The 26,728-nt window shown below is 29.9% G+C and overlaps 1 protein-coding gene across 1 annotated transcript; it reads right to left on the bottom strand.

The window, feature by feature from the left end:
- Window positions 1-1,017: 1,017 nt before the first annotated feature.
- Window positions 1,018-4,575, bottom strand: LOC145944954 (uncharacterized). Its single transcript, XM_083053666.1, has 6 exons — window positions 4,464-4,575; window positions 3,996-4,343; window positions 3,829-3,887; window positions 1,782-1,859; window positions 1,394-1,476; window positions 1,018-1,212 (listed from the first exon to the last, which is right to left on the bottom strand). The coding sequence occupies exons 2-6, from the start codon at window positions 4,102-4,104 to the stop codon at window positions 1,203-1,205; spliced, it is 339 nt and encodes a 112-aa protein (XP_082909792.1). The 5' UTR covers window positions 4,105-4,343; window positions 4,464-4,575; the 3' UTR covers window positions 1,018-1,202.
- Window positions 4,576-26,728: the final 22,153 nt, after the last annotated feature.

The raw sequence follows: 26,728 nt of genomic DNA, 5'->3' as shown, positions 1-26,728 counted from the left end.
AAAAATACGTGATTTATAACAAGTCAAATATTATACATATACATCATATTATATAAATATTATATAAATAATAAACACTCACCACAAAGTTGCTCCGCAGGTGCCTGGTGCCTCCTAGTCCTGCTCCTCCTCACAGGTCAGATTGATCAGGATTGTCCAATAATTCAAGTCAAAGTCTGCTGATTGATGATAACGCGCGATACTTTGAACGACACTCCCGCACTTAAACGCGCGATACTTTGAACGACACTCCCGCACTTGAACGCGCGACACCGTCCGATTGTGTCTTATTGTTAAACTGTCGTGTTGCCGATCATATCGCTCAATTTTATGGCGATGTCAAGCACACCATATGTGCTTCATTAGTAATAACTGTCATTTCTTAATAATTACTATTCTATAATATCGATAACACCCCCCTTTAATGAAAATTATAATAAATTAATATTATATATAAAAGGAATTTTGTACGTTCTTTGTTATGAAACCGCGAAAATTCGATAATCAATTTTAATATATTCGCGGTTTGCAGTTTATTTCCGAATTACACGATAGCGCAATCGATGAATCACAAAAGTAAAAAAAAATAAAATAAAATAACATAATTCGTACTAAAAATTTTAAGATATTATCATGAATTTTTCTGCAAATTTTATATCACTATTACTTTTTCTTTTAGTCCAATATTATTATATATTCTCAAAATATCTGATATGTTATATATTTTAAAATATAACTTTATTTTAACTAATGTAAACTCAAATGATCAATCAACATAAATGAATGGATTACAAAATATATAATATAAAATCTGTACATTATAATAATAAGTAATTATAATTATTTAATCATTTAAAATTTATAATCACACATACAATTAATATAATTGTTAGTATGTTCTTTTAAAATAAATTAGATTGAATATATTATGTATTACTATATAAAATGTTTCTTTTCCTTTTTTTAAACTGTATTATAATTCTTAAACTGTATTCATAATCTTTATTATACTTTTAATCTTTAATAACCCATTCATTTTAAGGTAACGGAACTATCTACAAAATCTACAGTCTATACACAAGCTACAATCTAGATCTACACATTTCCACACAATCTAATCTCTACAAAACCGTTACCTTTTGTAATAAAATAATTTTTCACTCACCGGTCGATGCATAATAGCGGAGTTAACTGCATTGAAGCTACGTTGATCTGTAACATATAAATAAAATTCAAATTATAGAACTGCTCAAAATAATTAATACTTAAAAAAATTATTATTTTGTATGCATTAAATTTTATATTCGATGCATACAAATAATAAACAGCAATATAATTAAAAAATTTTATAAATTTTTATTTAATAATAATTGAATTAATAATAAATACTTACACAATAGTTGCTCCGTTGGTGCCCGACGTCTCTCCCAGACCTCCTCCTCCTCTCAGATTGTCAAGATCATCAGTTACGTTGATCTGTAACATACAATTAAAATTCAAATTGTAGTAGCGCCAAAAATAATTAATATTTTAGAAAATTATTACTGTACGCATTGGATTTTATTTTCCATGCCTACAATAGAGAGCAAGTAGAAATATAGTTGAATAATTTTATAAATTTTTATTTAATTTATAATTTTTATTTAATTTACAATTATTAAATTTTTATTTAATATATAATTATTTTTTATTTGATTTATAATAACTTTATTATTTTATTTTATTTTATTTTATAAATTTTTATTTAGTAATTGAACTAAATAAAGTCAATAAATACTCACTCCATGATTGTTCGACTGGTGCCCAATGTCTCCCAGAATTCCTCCTCTCAGATTATCAAGACAGTCAGTTATGTTGATCTGTAACATATAAATAAAATTCAAATTGTAGCAGCACACAAAATATATAAATATTCAGATGGGACCAATATCGTAAATATGATTTTATTACATAATGAAGCAAGAGTCAAATTCTGAATGAAAATGCATTCAATGTTATTCAAATAAGTAATTAAAATGATTAACCTTATCACACATCTAATTTAATTAAATTATATAAATATTCAGATGGGACCAATATCGTAAAAATGAAATTATTACATAATGAAGCAAGAGTCAAATTCTTAATAAAAATGCATTCAATGTCTTTCAAATAAGTAATTAAGATGATTGAAATAATCTTAGATCTCAGTTAATTAAATTATATAAATATTCAGATGGTACCAATGTCGTAAAAATAAATTAATTACGTAAAAAAGCTGGTGTCAAATTCTTAATGAAAATGCATTTAGTATTATTCAAACAAGTAATTAAAATGATTTAAATAATATTAGATCTCATTTAATTAAATTATATAAATATTCAAATGGGACCAATATCGTAAAAATGAATAAATTTCATAATGAAGCTGTTGCCAAATTCCTAATGAAAATGCATTCAATGTCTTTCAAACAAGTAATTAAAATGATTGAAATACTCTTAGATCTCATTTAATTAAATTATATAAATATTTAATTAGGACCAATATCGTAAAAATGAATTAATAACATAATGATGCTGGTGTCAAATTCTTAATGAAAATGCATTTAGTATTATTCAAACAAGTAATTAAAATGATTTAAATAATATTAGATCTCATTTAATTAAATTATATAAATATTCAAAGGGGACCAATATCGTAAAAATGAAATTATTACATAATAAAGCACGAGTCAAATTCTAAATGAAAATGCATTAATGTTTTTCAAATATATAATTAAAATGATTAAATTGATCAAACATCTAATTTAATTAAATTATATAAATATTCAGATGGGACCAATATCGTAAAAATGAAATTATTACATAACGAAGCAAGAGTCAAATTCTTAATGAAAATGCATTCAATGTCTTTCAAATAAGTAATTAAGATGATTGAAATAATCTTAGATCTCAGTTATTTAAATTATATAAATATTTAAATAGAACCAATATCGTAAAAATAAATTTATTACATAATAAAGCACGAGTCAAATTCTAAATAAAAATGCATTCAATGTCTTTCAAATAAGTAATTAAGATGATTGAAATAATCTTAGATCTCAGTTATTTAAATTATATAAATATTTAAATAGAACCAATATCGTAAAAATAAATTTATTACATAATGAAACAAGAGTCAAATTCTTAATGAAAATGCATTCAATGTCTTTCAAATATAAAATTAAAATGATTAAATTTATCAAACATCTAATTTAATTAAATTATATAAATATTCAGATGGGACCAATATCGTAAAAATGAAATTATTACATAAAGAAGCAAGAGTCAAATTCCTAATGAAAATGCATTCAATGTCTTTCAAATAAGTAATTAAAATGATTAAACTTTTCACACATCTCATTTAATTAAATTCCATAGAATCGTTTTCATTAGAGACTTTTTAGAAGTCATTAAAATATTCATGAGATTGTTAATACGAATGCTTATGGAAAATATATATAATGTATAATTTAAATTTCTTTCTGAGCTAATTTAAAAAATAGATTTTTTTAACCAATGTTATATTATTGTTTTTTGAAAAAAAAAAAAAAAAGAATAACTTTAAGATATTTATGAAATTTTTAATGCGAGTGCTTATGGAAAATATTATAAATTTAAATATATGTATATATGTATAATGTAAATTTATTTCTGAGCTAATCTCAAAAATCAATTTATATCCTAAACAATATTATGTTATTATTATATTAGCGGTTTTTATGTGCTGGCTAATATATATTTCAAATAAATGGCGATGATATAAATTCGATGATAGGTATAATTAGTTAAATTAAATCAATTTACTCACCGGTCGTTGAAACGCGGTTATATTTTCGTTGATTGTTGCGTCGCTTCGGAAAGTCGTTCCTATAAATAATATTATATTATTATTATATGAGCGATTTTCATATGCTAGCTATATATTTCAGGTAAATGACAATGATATAATCAGGTAAATAAAGTCAATTTGCTCACCAGTCGTTGAAACGCTGCCATATTCTCGTTGATTGTTGCGTCGTTTCGGAAATCGTTCGCCGAGATGCATTTTCATCGACCAGGCATTACAGATTTCGATTTCCCGCATTAAATAATACGATAGAACGATCACCCGTTACTTTGTACGGCATTCTCGACACCGATTGCACGCACTACGCACCGGATTGCATAAATAACAACGGATAAATAACGACGATATATACCCATCCGCCACTTTCGATATTCGCGATATGTAGTGAAGTAGTACGCTGTGACGTAGTACATCGTGACGTAGTGCAACACTTTGTGCGGCGCGAACTTCGCGCGGTTCGCGCGCGACACAATCATCTGAAAACGATAAATTATGTATTGATTAAATATCTCACATCCAAAATATAGTTTTCCCAAAGCACAAAAGCTTGAACGCGATGCGATTCGTACAAATAAATGACGCCAAATGATACATACCTCTTAATAAATAGAATGTTCAATGAGATCGATCGATTCGGAGAAAAAGCGGCTAAGCGGCGTAGCCCGGCGGATGCAGACTGTCGTAGGTTGATTAACCGTGATCGCACGAGTTAATTAATACTTCCTACTAATTGCCCGTGGCACGATTCAATACTCCCAACATTCGTTTGTACGCGGAATTCATTCTTAACGGGAAAAACGCGTGAAAAATGCGGAGCCGATTGAGCGTGATGCCGTGACTAGCGGGAGGACGCGAGGGACGAAGGACGTGACGTAGTAACTACGTAAGTCGACACTCAGCGCGCCGCGCGCCAAATTCAAAAAACATTATAGGCTGTAACTTTTGTACTTGAACCATCGTCTAAATTATTACTGTGTATTTAAATTTATATTATATACGATTCAATATTTCGATTTCGTAATCACTGCGATTATAATTTCAAGTGTGTCATTTATATGTGTGTGTACGGAACCTGACATTCATACATATTAATTTCAAATTTCGAAAAACTTATTAAAGATATTAATCGCGATTGAATGTATTAAGTAATATTCCAATGATCGTCCATCAATATTTCATTCAATTATGAATATCGTAATGTATCATGCTCGTTAGAAATTAAACAGATTGTACTTGTAATTAATATCTAATTTGTAGGCTGGTATGCTGATGGTACCATCATATTGTGCAGATAATGTACTGTTGAAATATATAAAAGAATAATTTTTGGCTCGTCTTTAAATATTAGAAATCATTACTTTTTGCCGCTGACCCTATGCAATGCATCCTTATTTTATGTATATCATATTAAAAAATTTGTAAGCTGGTGTCTGCTTGGTACCAAAAGATTCTGTAATCAATGTACTATTAAAATGTATAATCGATGCATTTTTGGCTCGTCTTAAAATATTAGAAATCGATACTCTTTTGCCGCTGACCCTATGCGACGCATCCTTATTTTATGTATATCAAATATAAGAGTTTGTACGCTGGTGTCTACGTGGTACCAAAAGATTCTGTCATCAATATACTATTAAAATGTATAATCGATGAATTTTTGGCTCGTCTTAAAATATTAGAAATTCATACTTTATTGCTGCTGACTCTATGCAACGCATCCTTATTTTATGAATATCAAATTAAAAAATTTGTACGCTGGTGTCTGCTTGGTACCAAAAGATTCTGTAATCAATGTACTATTAAAATGTATAATCGAAGAATTTTTGGCTCGTCTTAAAATATTAGAAATTCATACTTTATTGCCGCTGACCCTATGCGACGCATCCTTATTTTATGTATATCATATTAAATAATTTGTACGCTGGTGTCTGCTTGGTACCAAAAGATTCTGTAATCAATGTACTATTAAAATGTATAATCGATGAATTTTTGGCTCGCCTTTAAATATTAGAAATCATTACTTCTTGCCGCTGACCCTATGCAACGCATCCTTATTTTATGAATATCAAATTAAAAAATTTGTACGCTGGTGTCTGCTTGGTACCTCACGATTCTGTAATCAATATACTATTAAAATGTATAATCGATGAATTTTTGGCTCTTCTTAAAATATTAGAAATTCATACTTTATTGCCGCTGATCCTATGCGACGCATAATTATTTTATGAATATCAAATTAAAAAATTTGTACGCTGGTGTCTGCTTGGTACCAAAAGATTCTGTAATCAATGTACTATTAAAATGTATAATCGATGAATTTTTGGCTCGTCTTAAAATATTAGAAATTCATACTTTATTGCCGCTGACCCTATGCGACGCATCCTTATTTTATGTATATCATATTAAAAAATTTGTACGCAGTTGTCTACGTGGTACCAAAAGATTCTGTAATCAATATACTATTAAAATGTATAATCGATGAATTTTTGGCTCGTCTTAAAATATTGAAATTCATACTTTATTGCCGCTGATCCTGTGCGACGCATTCTTATTTTATGTATATCATATTAAAAAATTTGTACGCTGGTGTCTGCATGGTACCAAAAGATTCTGTAATCAATGTTCTATTAAAATGTATAATCGATGAATTTTTGGCTCGTCTTTAAATATTAGAAATCATTACTTTTTGCCGCTGACCCTATGCAACGCATCCTTATTTTATGAATATCAAATTAAAAAATTTGTACGCTGGTGTCTGCTTGGTACCAAAAGATTCTGTAATCAATGTTCTATTAAAATGTATAATCGATGTATTTTTGGCTCGTCTTTAAATATTAGAAATCATTACATTTTGCCGCTGACCCTATGCAACGCATCCTTATTTTATGAATATCAAATTAAAAAATTTGTACGCTGGTGTCTGCTTGGTACCAAAAGATTCTGTAATCAATATAGTATTAAAATGTATAATCGATGAATTTTTGGCTCGTCTTAAAAAATTAGAAATTCATACTTTATTGCCGCTGACTCTATGCAACGCATCCTTATTTTATGAATATCAAATTAAAAAATTTGTACGCTGGTGTCTGCTTGGTACCAAAAGATTCTGTAATCAATGTACTATTAAAATGTATAATCGATGCATTTTTGGCTCGTCTTAAAATATTAGAAATCGATACTCTTTTGCCGCTGACCCTATGCGACGCATCCTTATTTTATGTATATCAAATATAAGAGTTTGTACGCTGTTGTCTGCTTGGTACCAAATAATTCTGTAATCTATGTACTATTAAAATGTATAATCGATGAATTTTTGGCTCGTCTTTAAATATTAGAAATCATTACTTATTGCCGCTGACCCTATGCAACGCATCCTTATTTTATGTATATTATATTAAAAAATTTGTACGCTGGTGTCTGCATGGTACCAAGAGATTCTGTAATCAATATACTATTAAAATGTATAATCGATGAATTTTTGGCTCTTCTTAAAATATTAGAAATTCATACTTTATTGCCGCTAACCCTATGCGACGCATTCTTATTTTATGTATATCATATTAAAAAATTTGTACGCTGGTGTCTGCATGGTACCAAAAGATTCTGTAATCAATGTTCTATTAAAATGTATAATCGATGAATTTTTGGCTCGTCTTTAAATATTAGAAATCATTACTTCTTGCCGCTGACCCTATGCAACGCATCCTTATTTTATGAATATCAAATTAAAAAATTTGTACGCTGGTGTCTGCTTGGTACCAAAAGATTCTGTAATCAATGTACTATTAAAATGTATAATCGATGAATTTTTGGCTCGTCTGTAAATATTAGAAATCATTACTTTTTGCCGCTGACTCTATGCAACGCATCCTTATTTTATGAATATCAAATTAAAAAATTTGTACGCTGGTGTCTGCTTGGTACCAAAAGATTCTGTAATTAATGTACTATTAAAATGTATAATCGATGAATTTTTGGCTCTTCTTGAAATATTAGAAATTCATACTTTATTGCCGCTAACCCTATGCGACGCATCTTTATTTTATGTATATCATATTAAAAAATTTGTACGCTGGTGTCTACGTGGTACAAAAAGATTCTGTAATCAATATACTATTAAAATGTATAATCGATGAATTTTTGGCTCGTCTTATAATATTAGAAATTCATAATTTATTGCCGCTGACTCTATGCAACGCATCCTTATTTTATGAATATCAAATTAAAAAATTTGTACGCTGGTGTCTGCTTGGTACCAAAAGATTCTGTAATCCATGTACTATTAAAATGAATAATCGATGCATTTTTGGCTCGTCTTAAAATATTAGAAATCGATACTTTTTTGCCACTGACCCTATGCGACGCATCCTTATTTTATGTATATCATATTAAAAAATTTGTACGCTGGTGTCTGCATGGTACCAAAAGATTCTGTAATCAATGTACTATTAAAATGTATAATCGATGAATTTTTGGCTCGTCTTAAAATATTTGAAATTCATACTTTATTGCCGCTGATCCTGTGCGACGCATCCTTATTTTATGTATATCATATTAAAAAATTTGTATGCTGGTGTCTACGTGGTACCAAAAGATTCTGTAATCAATATACTATTAAAATGTATAATCGATGAATTTTTGGCTCGTCTTAAAATATTAGAAATTCATACTTTATTGCCGCTGACTCTATGCAACGCATCCTTATTTTATGAATATCAAATTAAATAATTTGTACGCTGGTGTCTGCTTGGTACCAAAAGATTCTATAATCAATGTACTATTAAAATGTATTATCGATGAATTTTTGGCTCGTCTTAAAATATTAGAAATTCATACTTTATTGCCGCTGACCCTATGCGACGCATCCTTATTTTATGTATATCATATTAAAAAATTTGTACGCTGGTGTCTACGTGGTACCAAAAGATTCTGTAATCAATGTACTATTAAAATGTATAATCGAAGAATTTTTGGCTCGTTTTAAAATATTAGAAATTGATACTTTTTGCCACTAACCCTATGCGACGCATCCTTATTTTATGTATATCATATTAAAAAATTTGTAAGCTGGTGTCTGCATGGTACCAAAAGATTCTGTAATCAATGTACTATTAAAATGTATAATCGATGAATTTTTGGCTCGTCTTAAAATATTAGAAATTCATACTTTATTGCCGCTGACTCTATGCAACGCATCCTTATTTTATGAATATCAAATTAAAAAATTTGAACGCTGGTGTCTGCTTGGTACCAAAAGATTCTGTAATCAATATAGTATTAAAATGTATAATCGATGAATTTTTGGCTCGTCTTAAAAAATTAGAAATTCATACTTTATTGCCGCTGACTCTATGCAACGCATCCTTAATTTATGAATATCAAATTAAAAAATTTGTACGCTGGTGTCTGCTTGGTACCAAAAGATTCTGTAATCAATGTACTATTAAAATGTATAATCGATGCATTTTTGGCTCGTCTTAAAATATTAGAAATCGATACTCTTTTGCCGCTGACCCTATGCGACGCATCCTTATTTTATGTATATCAAATATAAGAGTTTGTACGCTGTTGTCTGCTTGGTACCAAATAATTCTGTAATCTATGTACTATTAAAATGTATAATCGATGAATTTTTGGCTCGTCTTTAAATATTAGAAATCATTACTTATTGCCGCTGACCCTATGCAACGCATCCTTATTTTATGTATATTATATTAAAAAATTTGTACGCTGGTGTCTGCATGGTACCAAGAGATTCTGTAATCAATATACTATTAAAATGTATAATCGATGAATTTTTGGCTCTTCTTAAAATATTAGAAATTCATACTTTATTGCCGCTAACCCTATGCGACGCATCCTTATTTTATGTATATCATATTAAAAAATTTGTACGCTGGTGTCTACGTGGTACCAAAAGATTCTGTAATCAATATACTATTAAAATGTATAATCGATGAATTTTTGGCTCGTCTTAAAATATTAGAAATTCATACTTTATTGCTGCTGACTCTATGCAACGCATCCTTATTTTATGAATATCAAATTAAAAAATTTGTACGCTGGTGTCTGCTTGGTACCAAAAGATTCTGTAATCAATGTACTATTAAAATGTATAATCGATGAATTTTTGGCTCGTCTTAAAATATTAGAAATTCATACTTTATTGCCGCTGACCGACGCATCCTTATTTTATGTACATCATATTAAATAATTTGTACGCTGGTGTCTGCTTGGTACCAAAAGATTCTGTAATCAATGTACTATTAAAATGTATAATCGATGAATTTTTGGCTCGCCTTTAAATATTAGAAATCATTACTTCTTGCCGCTGACCCTATGCAACGCATCCTTATTTTATGAATATCAAATTAAAAAATTTGTACGCTGGTGTCTGCTTGGTACCAAAAGATTCTGTAATCAATGTACTATTAAAATGTATAATCGATGAATTTTTGGCTCGTCTTAAAATATTATAAATTCATACTTTATTGCCGCTGACCCTATGCGACGCATCCTTATTTTATGTATATCATATTAAAAAATTTGTACGCAGTTGTCTACGTGGTACCAAAAGATTCTGTAATCAATATACTATTAAAATGTATAATCGATGAATTTTTGGCTCGTCTTAAAATATTGAAATTCATACTTTATTGCCGCTGATCCTGTGCGACGCATCCTTATTTTATGTATATCATATTAAAAAATTTGTACGCTGGTGTCTGCATGGTACCAAAAGATTCTGTAATCAATGTTCTATTAAAATGTATAATCGATGAATTTTTGGCTCGTCTTTAAATATTAGAAATCATTACTTTTTGCCGCTGACCCTATGCAACGCATCCTTATTTTATGAATATCAAATTAAAAAATTTGTACGCTGGTGTCTGCTTGGTACCAAAAGATTCTGTAATCAATGTACTATTAAAATGTATAATCGATGAATTTTTGGCTCGTCTTAAAATATTAGAAATTCATACTTTATTGCCGCTGACCGACGCATCCTTATTTTATGTATATCATATTAAATAATTTGTACGCTGGTGTCTGCTTGGTACCAAAAGATTCTGTAATCAATGTACTATTAAAATGTATAATCGATGAATTTTTGGCTCGCCTTTAAATATTAGAAATCATTACTTCTTGCCGCTGACCCTATGCAACGCATCCTTATTTTATGAATATCAAATTAAAAAATTTGTACGCTGGTGTCTGCTTGGTACCAAAAGATTCTGTAATCAATGTACTATTAAAATGTATAATCGATGAATTTTTGGCTCGTCTTAAAATATTATAAATTCATACTTTATTGCCGCTGACCCTATGCGACGCATCCTTATTTTATGTATATCATATTAAAAAATTTGTACGCAGATGTCTACGTGGTACCAAAAGATTCTGTAATCAATATACTATTAAAATGTATAATCGATGAATTTTTGGCTCGTCTTAAAATATTGAAATTCATACTTTATTGCCGCTGATCCTGTGCGACGCATCCTTATTTTATGTATATCATATTAAAAAATTTGTACGCTGGTGTCTGCATGGTACCAAAAGATTCTGTAATCAATGTTCTATTAAAATGTATAATCGATGAATTTTTGGCTCGTCTTTAAATATTAGAAATCATTACTTTTTGCTGCTGACCCTATGCAACGCATCCTTATTTTATGAATATCAAATTAAAAAATTTGTACGCTGGTGTCTGCTTGGTACCAAAAGATTCTGTAATCAATGTACTATTAAAATGTATAATCGATGAATTTTTGGCTCGCCTTTAAATATTAGAAATCATTACTTCTTGCCGCTGACCCTATGCAACGCATCCTTATTTTATGAATATCAAATTAAAAAATTTGTACGCTGGTGTCTGCTTGGTACCAAAAGATTCTGTAATCAATGTACTATTAAAATGTATAATCGATGAATTTTTGGCTCGTCTTAAAATATTATAAATTCATACTTTATTGCCGCTGACCCTATGCGACGCATCCTTATTTTATGTATATCATATTAAAAAATTTGTACGCAGATGTCTACGTGGTACCAAAAGATTCTGTAATCAATATACTATTAAAATGTATAATCGATGAATTTTTGGCTCGTCTTAAAATATTGAAATTCATACTTTATTGCCGCTGATCCTGTGCGACGCATCCTTATTTTATGTATATCATATTAAAAAATTTGTACGCTGGTGTCTGCATGGTACCAAAAGATTCTGTAATCAATGTTCTATTAAAATGTATAATCGATGAATTTTTGGCTCGTCTTTAAATATTAGAAATCATTACTTTTTGCTGCTGACCCTATGCAACGCATCCTTATTTTATGAATATCAAATTAAAAAATTTGTACGCTGGTGTCTGCTTGGTACCAAAAGATTCTGTAATCAATGTACTATTAAAATGTATAATCGATGAATTTTTGGCTCGTCTTTAAATATTAGAAATCATTACTTTTTGCCGCTGACTCTATGCAACGCATCCTTATTTTATGAATATCAAATTAAAAAATTTGTACGCTGGTGTCTGCTTGGTACCAAAAGTTTCTGTAATTAATGTACTATTAAAATGTATAATCGATGCATTTTTGGCTCGTCTTAAAATATTAGAAATCGATACTTTTTTGCCGCTGACCCTATGCGACGCATCCTTATTTTATGTATATCAAATATAAGAGTTTGTACACTGTTGTCTGCTTGGTACCAAATAATTCTGTAATCAATGTACTATAAAAATGTATAATAGATGAATTTTTGGCTAGTCTTAAAATATTAGAAATTCATACTTTATTGCCGCTGACCCAATGCAACGCATCCTTATTTTATGAATATCAAATTAAAAAATTTGTACGCTGGGGTCTGCTTGGTACCAAAAGATTCTGTAATCAATGTACTCTTAAAATGTATAATCGATGAATTTTTGGCTCGTCTTTAAATATTAGAAATCATTACTTTTTGCCGCTGACTCTATGCAACGCATCCTTATTTTATGAATATCAAATTAAAAAATTTGTACGCTGGTGTCTGCTTGGTACCAAAAGATTCTGTAATCAATGTACTATTAAAATGTATAATCGATGAATTTTTGGCTCGTCTCAAAATATTATAAATTCATACTTTATTGCCGCTGACCCTATGCAACGCATCCTTATTTTATGAATATCAAATTAAAAAATTTGTACGCTGGTGTCTGCTTGGTACCAAAAGATTCTGTAATCAATATACTATTAAAATGTATAATCGATGAATTTTTGGCTCGTCTTAAAAAATTAGAAATTCATACTTTATTGCCGCTGACTCTATGCAACGCATCCTTATTTTATGAATATCAAATTAAAAAATTTGTACGCTGGTGTCTGCTTGGTACCAAAAGATTCTGTAATCAATGTACTATTAAAATGTATAATCGATGCATTTTTGGCTCGTCTTAAAATATTAGAAATCGATACTCTTTTGCCGCTGACCCTATGCGACGCATCCTTATTTTATGTATATCAAATATAAGAGTTTGTACGCTGTTGTCTGCTTGGTACCAAATAATTCTGTAATCTATGTACTATTAAAATGTATAATCGATGAATTTTTGGCTCGTCTTTAAATATTAGAAATCATTACTTATTGCCGCTGACCCTATGCAACGCATCCTTATTTTATGTATATTATATTAAAAAATTTGTACGCTGGTGTCTGCATGGTACCAAAAGATTCTGTAATCAATATACTATTAAAATGTATAATCGATGAATTTTTGGCTCTTCTTAAAATATTAGAAATTCATACTTTATTGCCGCTAACCCTATGCGACGCATCCTTATTTTATGTATATCATATTAAAAAATTTGTACGCTGGTGTCTACGTGGTACCAAAAGATTCTGTAATCAATATACTATTAAAATGTATAATCGATGAATTTTTGGCTCGTCTTAATATATTAGAAATTCATACTTTATTGCTGCTGACTCTATGCAACGCATCCTTATTTTATGAATATCAAATTAAATAATTTGTACGCTGGTGTCTGCTTGGTACCAAAAGATTCTATAATCAATGTACTATTAAAATGTATTATCGATGAATTTTTGGCTCGTCTTAAAATATTAGAAATTCATACTTTATTGCCGCTGACCCTATGCCACGCATCCTTATTTTATGTATATCATATTAAAAAATTTGTACGCTGGTGTCTACGTGGTACCAAAAGATTCTGTAATCAATGTACTATTAAAATGTATAATCGATGAATTTTTGGCTCGTTTTAAAATATTAGAAATTGATACTTTTTGCCACTAACCCTATGCGACGCATCCTTATTTTATGTATATCATATTAAAAAATTTGTAAGCTGGTGTCTGCATGGTACCAAAAGATTCTGTAATCAATGTACTATTAAAATGTATAATCGATGAATTTTTGGCTCGTCTTAAAATATTAGAAATTCATACTTTATTGCCGCTGACTCTATGCAACGCATCCTTATTTTATGAATATCAAATTAAAAAATTTGTACGCTGGTGTCTGCTTGGTACCAAAAGATTCTGTAATCAATGTTCTATTAAAATGTATAATCGATGCATTTTTGGCTCGTCTTAAAATATTAGAAATTCATACTTTATTGCTGCTGACTCTATGCAACGCATCCTTATTTTATGAATATCAAATTAAAAAATTTGTACGCTGGTGTCTGCTTGGTACCAAAAGATTCTGTAATCCATGTACTATTAAAATGTATAATCGATGCATTTTTGGCTCGTCTTAAAATATTAGAAATCGATACTTTTTTGCCACTGACCCTATGCGACGCATCCTAATTTTATGTATATCATATTAAAAAATTTGTACGCTGGTGTCTGCATGGTACCAAAAGATTCTGTAATCAATGTACTATTAAAATGTATAATCGATGAATTTTTGGTTCGTCTTAAAATATTTGAAATTCATACTTTATTGCCGCTGATCCTGTGCGACGCATCCTTATTTTATGTATATCATATTAAAAAATTTGTATGCTGGTGTCTACGTGGTACCAAAAGATTCTGTAATCAATATACTATTAAAATGTATAATCGATGAATTTTTGGCTCGTCTTAAAATATTAGAAATCGATACTCTTTTGCCGCTGACACTATGCGACGCATCCTTATTTTATGTATATCAAATATAAGAGTTTGTACGCTGGTGTCTACGTGGTACCAAAAGATTCTGTCATCAATATACTATTAAAATGTATAATCGATGAATTTTTGGCTCGTCTTAAAATATTAGAAATTCATACTTTATTGCTGCTGACTCTATGCAACGCATCCTTATTTTATGAATATCAAATTAAAAAATTTGTACGCTGGTGTCTGCTTGGTACCAAAAGATTCTGTAATCAATGTACTATTAAAATGTATAATCGATGAATTTTTGGCTCGTCTTAAAATATTAGAAATTCATACTTTATTGCCGCTGACCCTATGCGACGCATCCTTATTTTATGTATATCATATTAAATAATTTGTACGCTGGTGTCTGCTTGGTACCAAAAGATTCTGTAATCAATGTACTATTAAAATGTATAATCGATGAATTTTTGGCTCGCCTTTAAATATTAGAAATCATTACTTCTTGCCGCTGACCCTATGCAACGCATCCTTATTTTATGAATATCAAATTAAAAAATTTGTACGCTGGTGTCTGCTTGGTACCACACGATTCTGTAATCAATATACTATTAAAATGTATAATCGATGAATTTTTGGCTCTTCTTAAAATATTAGAAATTCATACTTTATTGCCGCTGATCCTATGCGACGCATAATTATTTTATGAATATCAAATTAAAAAATTTGTACGCTGGTGTCTGCTTGGTACCAAAAGATTCTGTAATCAATGTACTATTAAAATGTATAATCGATGAATTTTTGGCTCGTCTTAAAATATTAGAAATTCATACTTTATTGCCGCTGACCCTATGCGACGCATCCTTATTTTATGTATATCATATTAAAAAATTTGTACGCAGTTGTCTACGTGGTACCAAAAGATTCTGTAATCAATATACTATTAAAATGTATAATCGATGAATTTTTGGCTCGTCTTAAAATATTGAAATTCATACTTTATTGCCGCTGATCCTGTGCGACGCATTCTTATTTTATGTATATCATATTAAAAAATTTGTACGCTGGTGTCTGCATGGTACCAAAAGATTCTGTAATCAATGTTCTATTAAAATGTATAATCGATGAATTTTTGGCTCGTCTTTAAATATTAGAAATCATTACTTTTTGCCGCTGACCCTATGCAACGCATCCTTATTTTATGAATATCAAATTAAAAAATTAGTACGCTGGTGTCTGCTTGGTACCAAAAGATTCTGTAATCAATGTACTATTAAAATGTATAATCGATGAATTTTTGGCTCGTCTTTAAATATTAGAAATCATTACTTTTTGCCGCTGACTCTATGCAACGCATCCTTATTTTATGAATATCAAATTAAAAAATTTGTACGCTGGTGTCTGCTTGGTACCAAAAGATTCTGTAATTAATGTACTATTAAAATGTATAATCGATGAATTTTTGGCTCTTCTTGAAATATTAGAAATTCATACTTTATTGCCGCTAACCCTATGCGACGCATCTTTATTTTATGAATATCATATTAAAAAATTTGTACGCTGGTGTCTACGTGGTACCAAAAGATTCTGTAATCAATATACTATTAAAATGTATAATCGATGAATTTTTGGCTCGTCTTAAAATATTAGAAATTCATACTTTATTGCTGCTGACTCTATGCAACGCATCCTTATTTTATGAATATCAAATTAAAAAATTTGTACGCTGGTGTCTGCTTGGTACCAAAAGATTCTGTAATCAATGTACTATTAAAATGTATAATCGATGAATTTTTGGCTCGTCTTAAAATATTAGAAATTCATACTTTATTGCCGCTGACCGACGCATCCTTATTTTATGTATATCATATTAAATAATTTGTACGCTGGTGTCTGCTTGGTACCAAAAGATTCTGTAATCAATGTACTATTAAAATGTATAATCGATGAATTTTTGGCTCGCCTTTCAATATTAGAAATCATTACTTCTTGCCGCTGACCCTATGCAACGCATCCTTATTTTATGAATATCAAATTAAAAAATTTGTACGCTGGTGTCTGCTTGGTACCAAAAGATTCTGTAATCAATGTACTATTAAAATGTATAATCGATGAATTTTTGGCTCGTCTTAAAATATTATAAATTCATACTTTATTGCCGCTGACCCTATGCGACGCATCCTTATTTTATGTATATCATATTAAAAAATTTGTACGCAGTTGTCTACGTGGTACCAAAAGATTCTGTAATCAATATACTATTAAAATGTATAATCGATGAATTTTTGGCTCGCCTTTCAATATTAGAAATCATTACTTCTTGCCGCTGATCCTGTGCGACGCATCCTTATTTTATGTATATCATATTAAAAAATTTGTACGCTGGTGTCTGCATGGTACCAAAAGATTCTGTAATCAATGTTCTATTAAAATGTATAATCGATGAATTTTTGGCTCGTCTTTAAATATTAGAAATCATTACTTTTTGCCGCTGACCCTATGCAACGCATCCTTATTTTATGAATATCAAATTAAAAAATTTGTACGCTGGTGTCTGCTTGGTACCAAAAGATTCTGTAATCAATGTACTATTAAAATGTATAATCGATGAATTTTTGGCTCGTCGTTAAATATTAGAAATCATTACTTTTTGCCGCTGACTCTATGCAACGCATCCTTATTTTATGAATATCAAATTAAAAAATTTGTACGCTGGTGTCTGCTTGGTACCAAAAGTTTCTGTAATTAATGTACTATTAAAATGTATAATCGATGCATTTTTGGCTCGTCTTAAAATATTAGAAATCGATACTTTTTTGCCGCTGACCCTATGCGACGCATCCTTATTTTATGTATATCAAATATAAGAGTTTGTACACTGTTGTCTGTTTGCTACCAAATAATTCTGTAATCAATGTACTATAAAAATGTATAATAGATGAATTTTTGGCTCGTCTTAAAATATTAGAAATTCATACTTTATTGCCGCTGACCCAATGCAACGCATCCTTATTTTATGAATATCAAATTAAAAAATTTGTACGCTGGGGTCTGCTTGGTACCAAAAGATTCTGTAATCAATGTACTCTTAAAATGTATAATCGATGAATTTTTGGCTCGTCTTTAAATATTAGAAATCATTACTTTTTGCCGCTGACTCTATGCAACGCATCCTTATTTTATGAATATCAAATTAAAAAATTTGTACGCTGGTGTCTGCTTGGTACCAAAAGATTCTGTAATCAATGTACTATTAAAATGTATAATCGATGAATTTTTGGCTCGTCTCAAAATATTATAAATTCATACTTTATTGCCGCTAACCCTATGCGACGCATCCTTATTTTATGTATATCATATTAAAAAATTTGTACGCTGGTGTCTACGTGGTACAAAAGATTCTGTAATCAATGTACTATTAAAATGTATAATCGATGAATTTTTGGCTCGTCTTAAAATATTAGAAATTCATACTTTATTGCCGCTGACCCTATGCGACGCATTCTTATTTTATGTATATCATATTAAATAATTTGTACGCTGGTGTCTGCTTGGTACCAAAAGATTCTGTAATCAATGTACTATTAAAATGTATAATCGATGAATTTTTGGCTCGTCTTTAAATATTAGAAATCATTACTTCTTGCCGCTGACCCTATGCAACGCATCCTTATTTTATGAATATCAAATTAAAAAATTTGTACGCTGGTGTCTGCTTGGTACCAAAAGATTCTGTAATCAATGTACTATTAAAATGTATAATCGATGAATTTTTGGCTCGTCTTAAAATATTATAAATTCATACTTTATTGCCGCTGACCCTATGCGACGCATCCTTATTTTATGTATATCATATTAAAAAATTTGTACGCAGTTGTCTACGTGGTACCAAAAGATTCTGTAATCAATATACTATTAAAATGTATAATCGATGAATTTTTGGCTCGTCTTAAAATATTGAAATTCATACTTTATTGCCGCTGATCCTGTGCGACGCATCCTTATTTTATGTATATCATATTAAAAAATTTGTACGCTGGTGTCTGCATGGTACCAAAAGATTCTGTAATCAATGTTCTATTAAAATGTATAATCGATGAATTTTTGGCTCGTCTTTAAATATTAGAAATCATTACTTTTTGCCGCTGACCCTATGCAACGCATCCTTATTTTATGAATATCAAATTAAAAAATTTGTACGCTGGTGTCTGCTTGGTACCAAAAGATTCTGTAATCAATGTACTATTAAAATGTATAATCGATGAATTTTTGGCTCGTCTTAAAATATTAGAAATTCATACTTTATTGCCGCTGACCCTATGCGACGCATTCTTATTTTATGTATATCATATTAAATAATTTGTACGCTGGTGTCTGCTTGGTACCAAAAGATTCTGTAATCAATGTACTATTAAAATGTATAATCGATGAATTTTTGGCTCGTCTTTAAATATTAGAAATCATTACTTCTTGCCGCTGACCCTATGCAACGCATCCTTATTTTATGAATATCAAATTAAAAAATTTGTACGCTGGTGTCTGCTTGGTACCAAAAGATTCTGTAATCAATGTACTATTAAAATGTATAATCGATGAATTTTTGGCTCGTCTTAAAATATTGAAATTCATACTTTATTGCCGCTGACCCTATGCGACGCATCCTTATTTTATGTATATCATATTAAATAATTTGTACGCTGGTGTCTGCTTGGTACCAAAAGATTCTGTAATCAATGTACTATTAAAATGTATAATAGATGAATTTTTGGCTCGTTTTAAAATATTAGAAATTGATACTTTTTGCCACTAACCCTATGCGACGCATCCTTATTTTATGTATATCATATTAAAAAATTTGTAAGCTGGTGTCTGCATGGTACCAAAAGATTCTGTAATCAATGTACTATTAAATTGTATAATCGATGAATTTTTGGCTCGTCTTAAAATATTAGAAATTCATACTTTATTGCCGCTGACTCTATGCAACGCATCCTTATTTTATGTATATCATATTAAAAAGTTTGTACGCTGGTGTTTACGTGGTACCAAAAGATTCTGTAATCAATATACTATTAAAATGTATAAGCGATGAATTTTTGGCTCGTCTTAAAATATTGAAATTCATACTTTATTGCCGCTGATCCTGTGCGACGCATTCTTATTTTATGTATATCATATTAAAAAATTTGTACGCTGGTGTCTGCATGGTACCAAAAGATTCTGTAATCAATGTTCTATTAAAATGTATAATCGATGAATTTTTGGCTCGTCTTTAAATATTAGAAATCATTACTTTTTGCCGCTGACCCTATGCAACGCATCCTTATTTTATGAATATCAAATTAAAAAATTTGTACGCTGGTGTCTGCTTGGTACCAAAAGATTCTGTAATCAATGTACTATTAAAATGTATAATCGATGAATTTTTGGCTCGTCTTTAAATATTAGAAATCATTACTTTTTGCCGCTGACTCTATGCAACGCATCCTTATTTTATGAATATCAAATTAAAAAATTTGTACGCTGGTGTCTGCTTGGTACCAAAAGATTCTGTAATTAATGTACTATTAAAATGTATAATCGATGAATTTTTGGCTCTTCTTGAAATATTAGAAATTCATACTTTATTGCCGCTAACCCTATGCGACGCATCTTTATTTTATGTATATCATATTAAAAAATTTGTACGCTGGTGTCTACGTGGTACAAAAAGATTCTGTAATCAATATACTATTAAAATGTATAATCGATGAATTTTTGGCTCGTCTTATAATATTAGAAATTCATAATTTATTGCCGCTGACTCTATGCAACGCATCTTTATTTTATGAATATCAAATTAAAAAATTTGTACGCTGGTGTCTGCTTGGTACCAAAAGATTCTATAATCAATGTACTATTAAAATGTATTATCGATGAATTTTTGGCTCGTCTTAAAATATTAGAAATTCATACTTTATTGCCGCTGACCCTATGCGACGCATCCTTATTTTATGTATATCATATTAAAAAATTTGTACGCTGGTGTCTACGTGGTACCAAAAGATTCTGTAATCAATGTACTATTAAAATGTATAATCGATGAATTTTTGGCTCGTTTTAAAATATTAGAAATTGATACTCTTTGCCACTAACCCTATGCGACGCATCCTTATTTTATGTATATCATATTAAAAAATTTGTAAGCTGGTGTCTGCATGGTACCAAAAGATTCTGTAATCAATGTACTATTAAAATGTATAATCGATGAATTTTTGGCTCGTCTTAAAATATTAGAAATTCATACTTTATTGCCGCTGACTCTATGCAACGCATCCTTATTTTATGAATATCAAATTAAAAAATTTGTACGCTGGTGTCTGCTTGGTACCAAAAGATTCTGTAATCAATGTTCTATTAAAATGTATAATCGATGTATTTTTGGCTCGTCTTTAAATATTAGAAATCATTACATTTTGCCACTGACCCTATGCAACGCATCCTTATTTTATGAATATCAAATTAAAAAATTTGTACGCTGGTGTCTGCTTGGTACCAAAAGATTCTGTAATCAATATACTATTAAAATGTATAATCGATGAATTTTTGGCTCGTCTTAAAAAATTAGAAATTCATACTTTATTGCCGCTGACCCTATGCGACGCATCCTTATTTTATGTATATCATATTAAATAATTTGTACGCTGGTGTCTGCTTGGTACCAAAAGATTCTGTAATCAATGTACTATTAAAATGTATAATAGATGAATTTTTGGCTCGTCTTAAAATATTAGAAATTCATACTTTATTGCCACTGATCCTATGCGACGCATCCTTATTTTATGTATATCATATTAAAAAATTTGTACGCTGGTGTCTGCATGGTACCAAAAGATTCTGTAATCAATGTACTATTAAAATGTATAATCGATGAATTTTTGGCTCGTTTTAAAATATTAGAAATTGATACTTTTTGCCACTAACCCTATGCGACGCATCCTTATTTTATGTATATCATATTAAAAAATTTGTAAGCTGGTGTCTGCATGGTACCAAAAGATTCTGTAATCAATGTACTATTAAAATGTATAATCGATGAATTTTTGGCTCGTCTTAAAATATTAGAAATTCATACTTTATTGCCGCTGACTCTATGCAACGCATCCTTATTTTATGTATATCATATTAAAAAGTTTGTACGCTGGTGTTTACGTGGTACCAAAAGATTCTGTAATCAATATACTATTAAAATGTATAAGCGATGAATTTTTGGCCCTTCTTAAAATATTAGAAATTCATACTTTATTGCCACTGATCCTATGCGACGCATCCTTATATTATGTATATCATATTAAAAAATTTGTACGCTGGTGTCTGCATGGTACCAAAAGATTCTGTAATCAATGTACTATTAAAATGTATAATCGATGAATTTTTGGCTCATTTTAAAATATTAGAAATTGATACTTTTTGCCACTAACCCTATGCGATGCATCCTTATTTTATGTATATCATATTAAAAAATTTGTAAGCTGGTGTCTGCATGGTACCAAAAGATTCTGTAATCAATGTACTATTAAAATGTATAATCGATGAATTTTTGGCTCGTCTTAAAATATTAGAAATTCATACTTTATTGCCGCTGACTCTATGCAACGCATCCTTATTTTATGAATATCAAATTAAAAAATTTGTACGCTGGTGTCTGCTTGGTACCAAAAGATTCTGTAATCAATGTTCTATTAAAATGTATAATCGATGTATTTTTGGCTCGTCTTTAAATATTAGAAATCATTACATTTTGCCGCTGACTCTATGCAACGCATCCTTATTTTATGAATATCAAATTAAAAAATTTGTACGCTGGTGTCTGCTTGGTACCAAAAGATTCTGTAATCAATGTACTATTAAAATGTATAATCGATGCATTTTTGGCTCGTCTTAAAATATTAGAAATCGATACTCTTTTGCCGCTGACCCTATGCGACGCATCCTTATTTTATGTATATCAAATATAAGAGTTTGTACGCTGGTGTCTACGTGGTACCAAAAGATTCTGTAATCAATATACTATTAAAATGTATAATCGATGAATTTTTGGCTCGTCTTAAAATATTAGAAATTCATACTTTATTGCTGCTGACTCTATGCAACGCATCCTTATTTTATGAATATCAAATTAAAAAATTTGTACGCTGGTGTCTGCTTGGTACCAAAAGATTCTGTAATCAATGTACTATTAAAATGTATAATCGATGAATTTTTGGCTCGTCTTAAAATATTAGAAATTTATACTTTATTGCCGCTGACCCTATGCGACGCATCCTTATTTTATGTATATCATATTAAATAATTTGTACGCTGGTGTCTGCTTGGTACCAAAAGATTCTGTAATCAATGTACTATTAAAATGTATAATCGATGAATTTTTGGCTCGCCTTTAAATATTAGAAATCATTACTTCTTGCCGCTGACCCTATGCAACGCATCCTTATTTTATGAATATCAAATTAAAAAATTTGTACGCTGGTGTCTGCTTGGTACCACACGATTGTCTAATCAATATACTATTAAAATGTATAATCGATGAATTTTTGGCTCTTCTTAAAATATTAGAAATTCATAATTTATTGCCGCTGATCCTATGCGACGCATCCTTATTTTATGAATATCAAATTAAAAAATTTGTACGCTGGTGTCTGCTTGGTACCAAAAGATTCTGTAATCAATGTACTATTAAAATGTATAATCGATGAATTTTTGGCTCGTCTTAAAATATTAGAAATTCATACTTTATTGCCGCTGACCCTATGCGACGCATCCTTATTTTATGTATATCATATTAAAAAATTTGTACGCAGTTGTCTACGTGGTACCAAAAGATTCTGTAATCAATATACTATTAAAATGTATAATCGATGAATTTTTGGCTCGTCTTAAAATATTGAAATTCATACTTTATTGCCGCTGATCCTGTGCGACGCATCCTTATTTTATGTATATCATATTAAAAAATTTGTACGCTGGTGTCTGCTTGGTACCAAAAGATTCTGTAATCCATGTACTATTAAAATGTATAATCGATGCATTTTTGGCTCGTCTTAAAATATTAGAAATCGATACTTTTTTGCCACTGACCCTATGCGACGCATCCTTATTTTATGTATATCATATTAAAAAATTTGTACGCTGGTGTCTGCATGGTACCAAAAGATTCTGTAATCAATGTACTATTAAAATGTGTAATCGATGAATTTTTGGCTCGTCTTAAAATATTTGAAATTCATACTTTATTGCCGCTGATCCTGTGCGACGCATCCTTATTTTATGTATATCATATTAAAAAATTTGTATGCTGGTGTCTACGTGGTACCAAAAGATTCTGTAATCAATATACTATTAAAATGTATAATCGATGAATTTTTGGCTTGTCTTAAAATATTAGAAATTCATACTTTATTGCCGCTGACTCTATGCAACGCATCCTTATTTTATGAATATCAAATTAAATAATTTGTACGCTGGTGTCTGCTTGGTACCAAAAGATTCTATAATCAATGTACTATTAAAATGTATTATCGATGAATTTTTGGCTCGTCTTAAAATATTAGAAATTCATACTTTATTGCCGCTGACCCTATGCGACGCATCCTTATTTTATGTATATCTTATTAAAAAATTTGTACGCTGGTATCTACGTGGTACCAAAAGATTCTGTAATCAATGTACTATTAAAATGTATAATCGATGAATTTTTGGCTCGTTTTAAAATATTAGAAATTGATACTTTTTGCCACTAACCCTATGCGACGCATCCTTATTTTATGTATATCATATTAAAAAATTTGTAAGCTGGTGTCTGCATGGTACCAAAAGATTCTGTAATCAATGTACTATTAAAATGTATAATCGATGAATTTTTGGCTCGTCTTAAAATATTAGAAATTCATACTTTATTGCCGCTGACTCTATGCAACGCATCCTTATTTTATGAATATCAAATTAAAAAATTTGTACGCTGGTGTCTGCATGGTACCAAAAGATTCTGTAATCAATGTTCTATTAAAATGTATAATCGATGCATTTTTGGCTCGTCTTAAAATATTAGAAATTCATACTTTATTGCTGCTGACTCTATGCAACGCATCCTTATTTTATGAATATCAAATTAAATAATTTGTACGCTGGTGTCTGCTTGGTACCAAAAGATTCTATAATCAATGTACTATTAAAATGTATTATCGATGAATTTTTGGCTCGTCTTAAAATATTAGAAATTCATACTTTATTGCCGCTGACCCTATGCGACGCATCCTTATTTTATGTATATCATATTAAAAAATTTGTACGCTGGTGTCTACGTGGTACCAAAAGATTCTGTAATCAATGTACTATTAAAATGTATAATCGATGAATTTTTGGCTCGTTTTAAAATATTAGAAATTGATACTTTTTGCCACTAACCCTATGCGACGCATCCTTATTTTATGTATATCATATTAAAAAATTTGTAAGCTGGTGTCTGCATGGTACCAAAAGATTCTGTAATCAATGTACTATTAAAATGTATAATCGATGAATTTTTGGCTCGTCTTAAAATATTAGAAATTCATACTTTATTGCCGCTGACTCTATGCAACGCATCCTTATTTTATGAATATCAAATTAAAAAATTTGTACGCTGGTGTCTGCTTGGTACCAAAAGATTCTGTAATCAATGTTCTATTAAAATGTATAATCGATGAATTTTTGGCTCGTCTTTAAATATTAGAAATCATTACTTTTTGCCGCTGACTCTATGCAACGCATCCTTATTTTATGAATATCAAATTAAAAAATTTGTACGCTGGTGTCTGCTTGGTACCAAAAGATTCTGTAATTAATGTACTATTAAAATGTATAATCGATGAATTTTTGGCTCTTCTTGAAATATTAGAAATTCATACTTTATTGCCGCTAACCCTATGCGACGCATCTTTATTTTATGTATATCATATTAAAAAATTTGTACGCTGGTGTCTACGTGGTACCAAAAGATTCTGTAATCAATATACTATTAAAATGTATAATCGATGAATTTTTGGCTCGTCTTAAAATATTAGAAATTCATACTTTATTGCCGCTGACTCTATGCAACGCATCCTTATTTTATGAATATCAAATTAAATAATTTGTACGCTGGTGTCTGCTTGGTACCAAAAGATTCTATAATCAATGTACTATTAAAATGTATTATCGATGAATTTTTGGCTCGTCTTAAAATATTAGAAATTCATACTTTATTGCCGCTGACCCTATGCGACGCATCCTTATTTTATGTATATCATATTAAAAAATTTGTACGCTGGTGTCTACGTGGTACCAAAAGATTCTGTAATCAATGTACTATTAAAATGTATAATCGATGAATTTTTGGCTCGTTTTAAAATATTAGAAATTGATACTTTTTGCCACTAACCCTATGCGACGCATCCTTATTTTATGTATATCATATTAAAAAATTTGTAAGCTGGTGTCTGCATGGTACCAAAAGATTCTGTAATCAATGTACTATTAAAATGTATAATCGATGAATTTTTGGCTCGTCTTAAAATATTAGAAATTCATACTTTATTGCCGCTGACTCTATGCAACGCATCCTTATTTTATGAATATCAAATTAAAAAATTTGTACGCTGGTGTCTGCTTGGTACCAAAAGATTCTGTAATCAATGTTCTATTAAAATGTATAATCGATGTATTTTTGGCTCGTCTTTAAATATTAGAAAT

The sequence above is a fragment of the Prenolepis imparis genome, unplaced genomic scaffold (assembly GCF_030444845.1).
Source record: "Prenolepis imparis isolate NDT839.2.m4 unplaced genomic scaffold, iyPreImpa1.0 SCAF_14, whole genome shotgun sequence".
NCBI classification, from domain to species: domain Eukaryota; kingdom Metazoa; phylum Arthropoda; class Insecta; order Hymenoptera; family Formicidae; genus Prenolepis; species Prenolepis imparis.
This window is presented reverse-complemented; position numbering and strand designations above follow the sequence as displayed.

Coding starts and splice junctions, on each gene's coding strand:
- LOC145944954 (XM_083053666.1), bottom strand. CDS start 4,104: ATGCGGGAAATCGAAATCTGTAATGCCTGGTCGATGAAAATGCATCTC. Junction 3,888..3,995: donor TGGCAGCGTTTCAACGACTG/GTGAGCAAATTG, acceptor TATTATTTATAG/GAACGACTTTCCGAAGCGAC. Junction 1,477..1,781: donor ACCAGTCGAACAATCATGGA/GTGAGTATTTAT, acceptor TGTATGTTACAG/ATCAACGTAACTGATGATCT.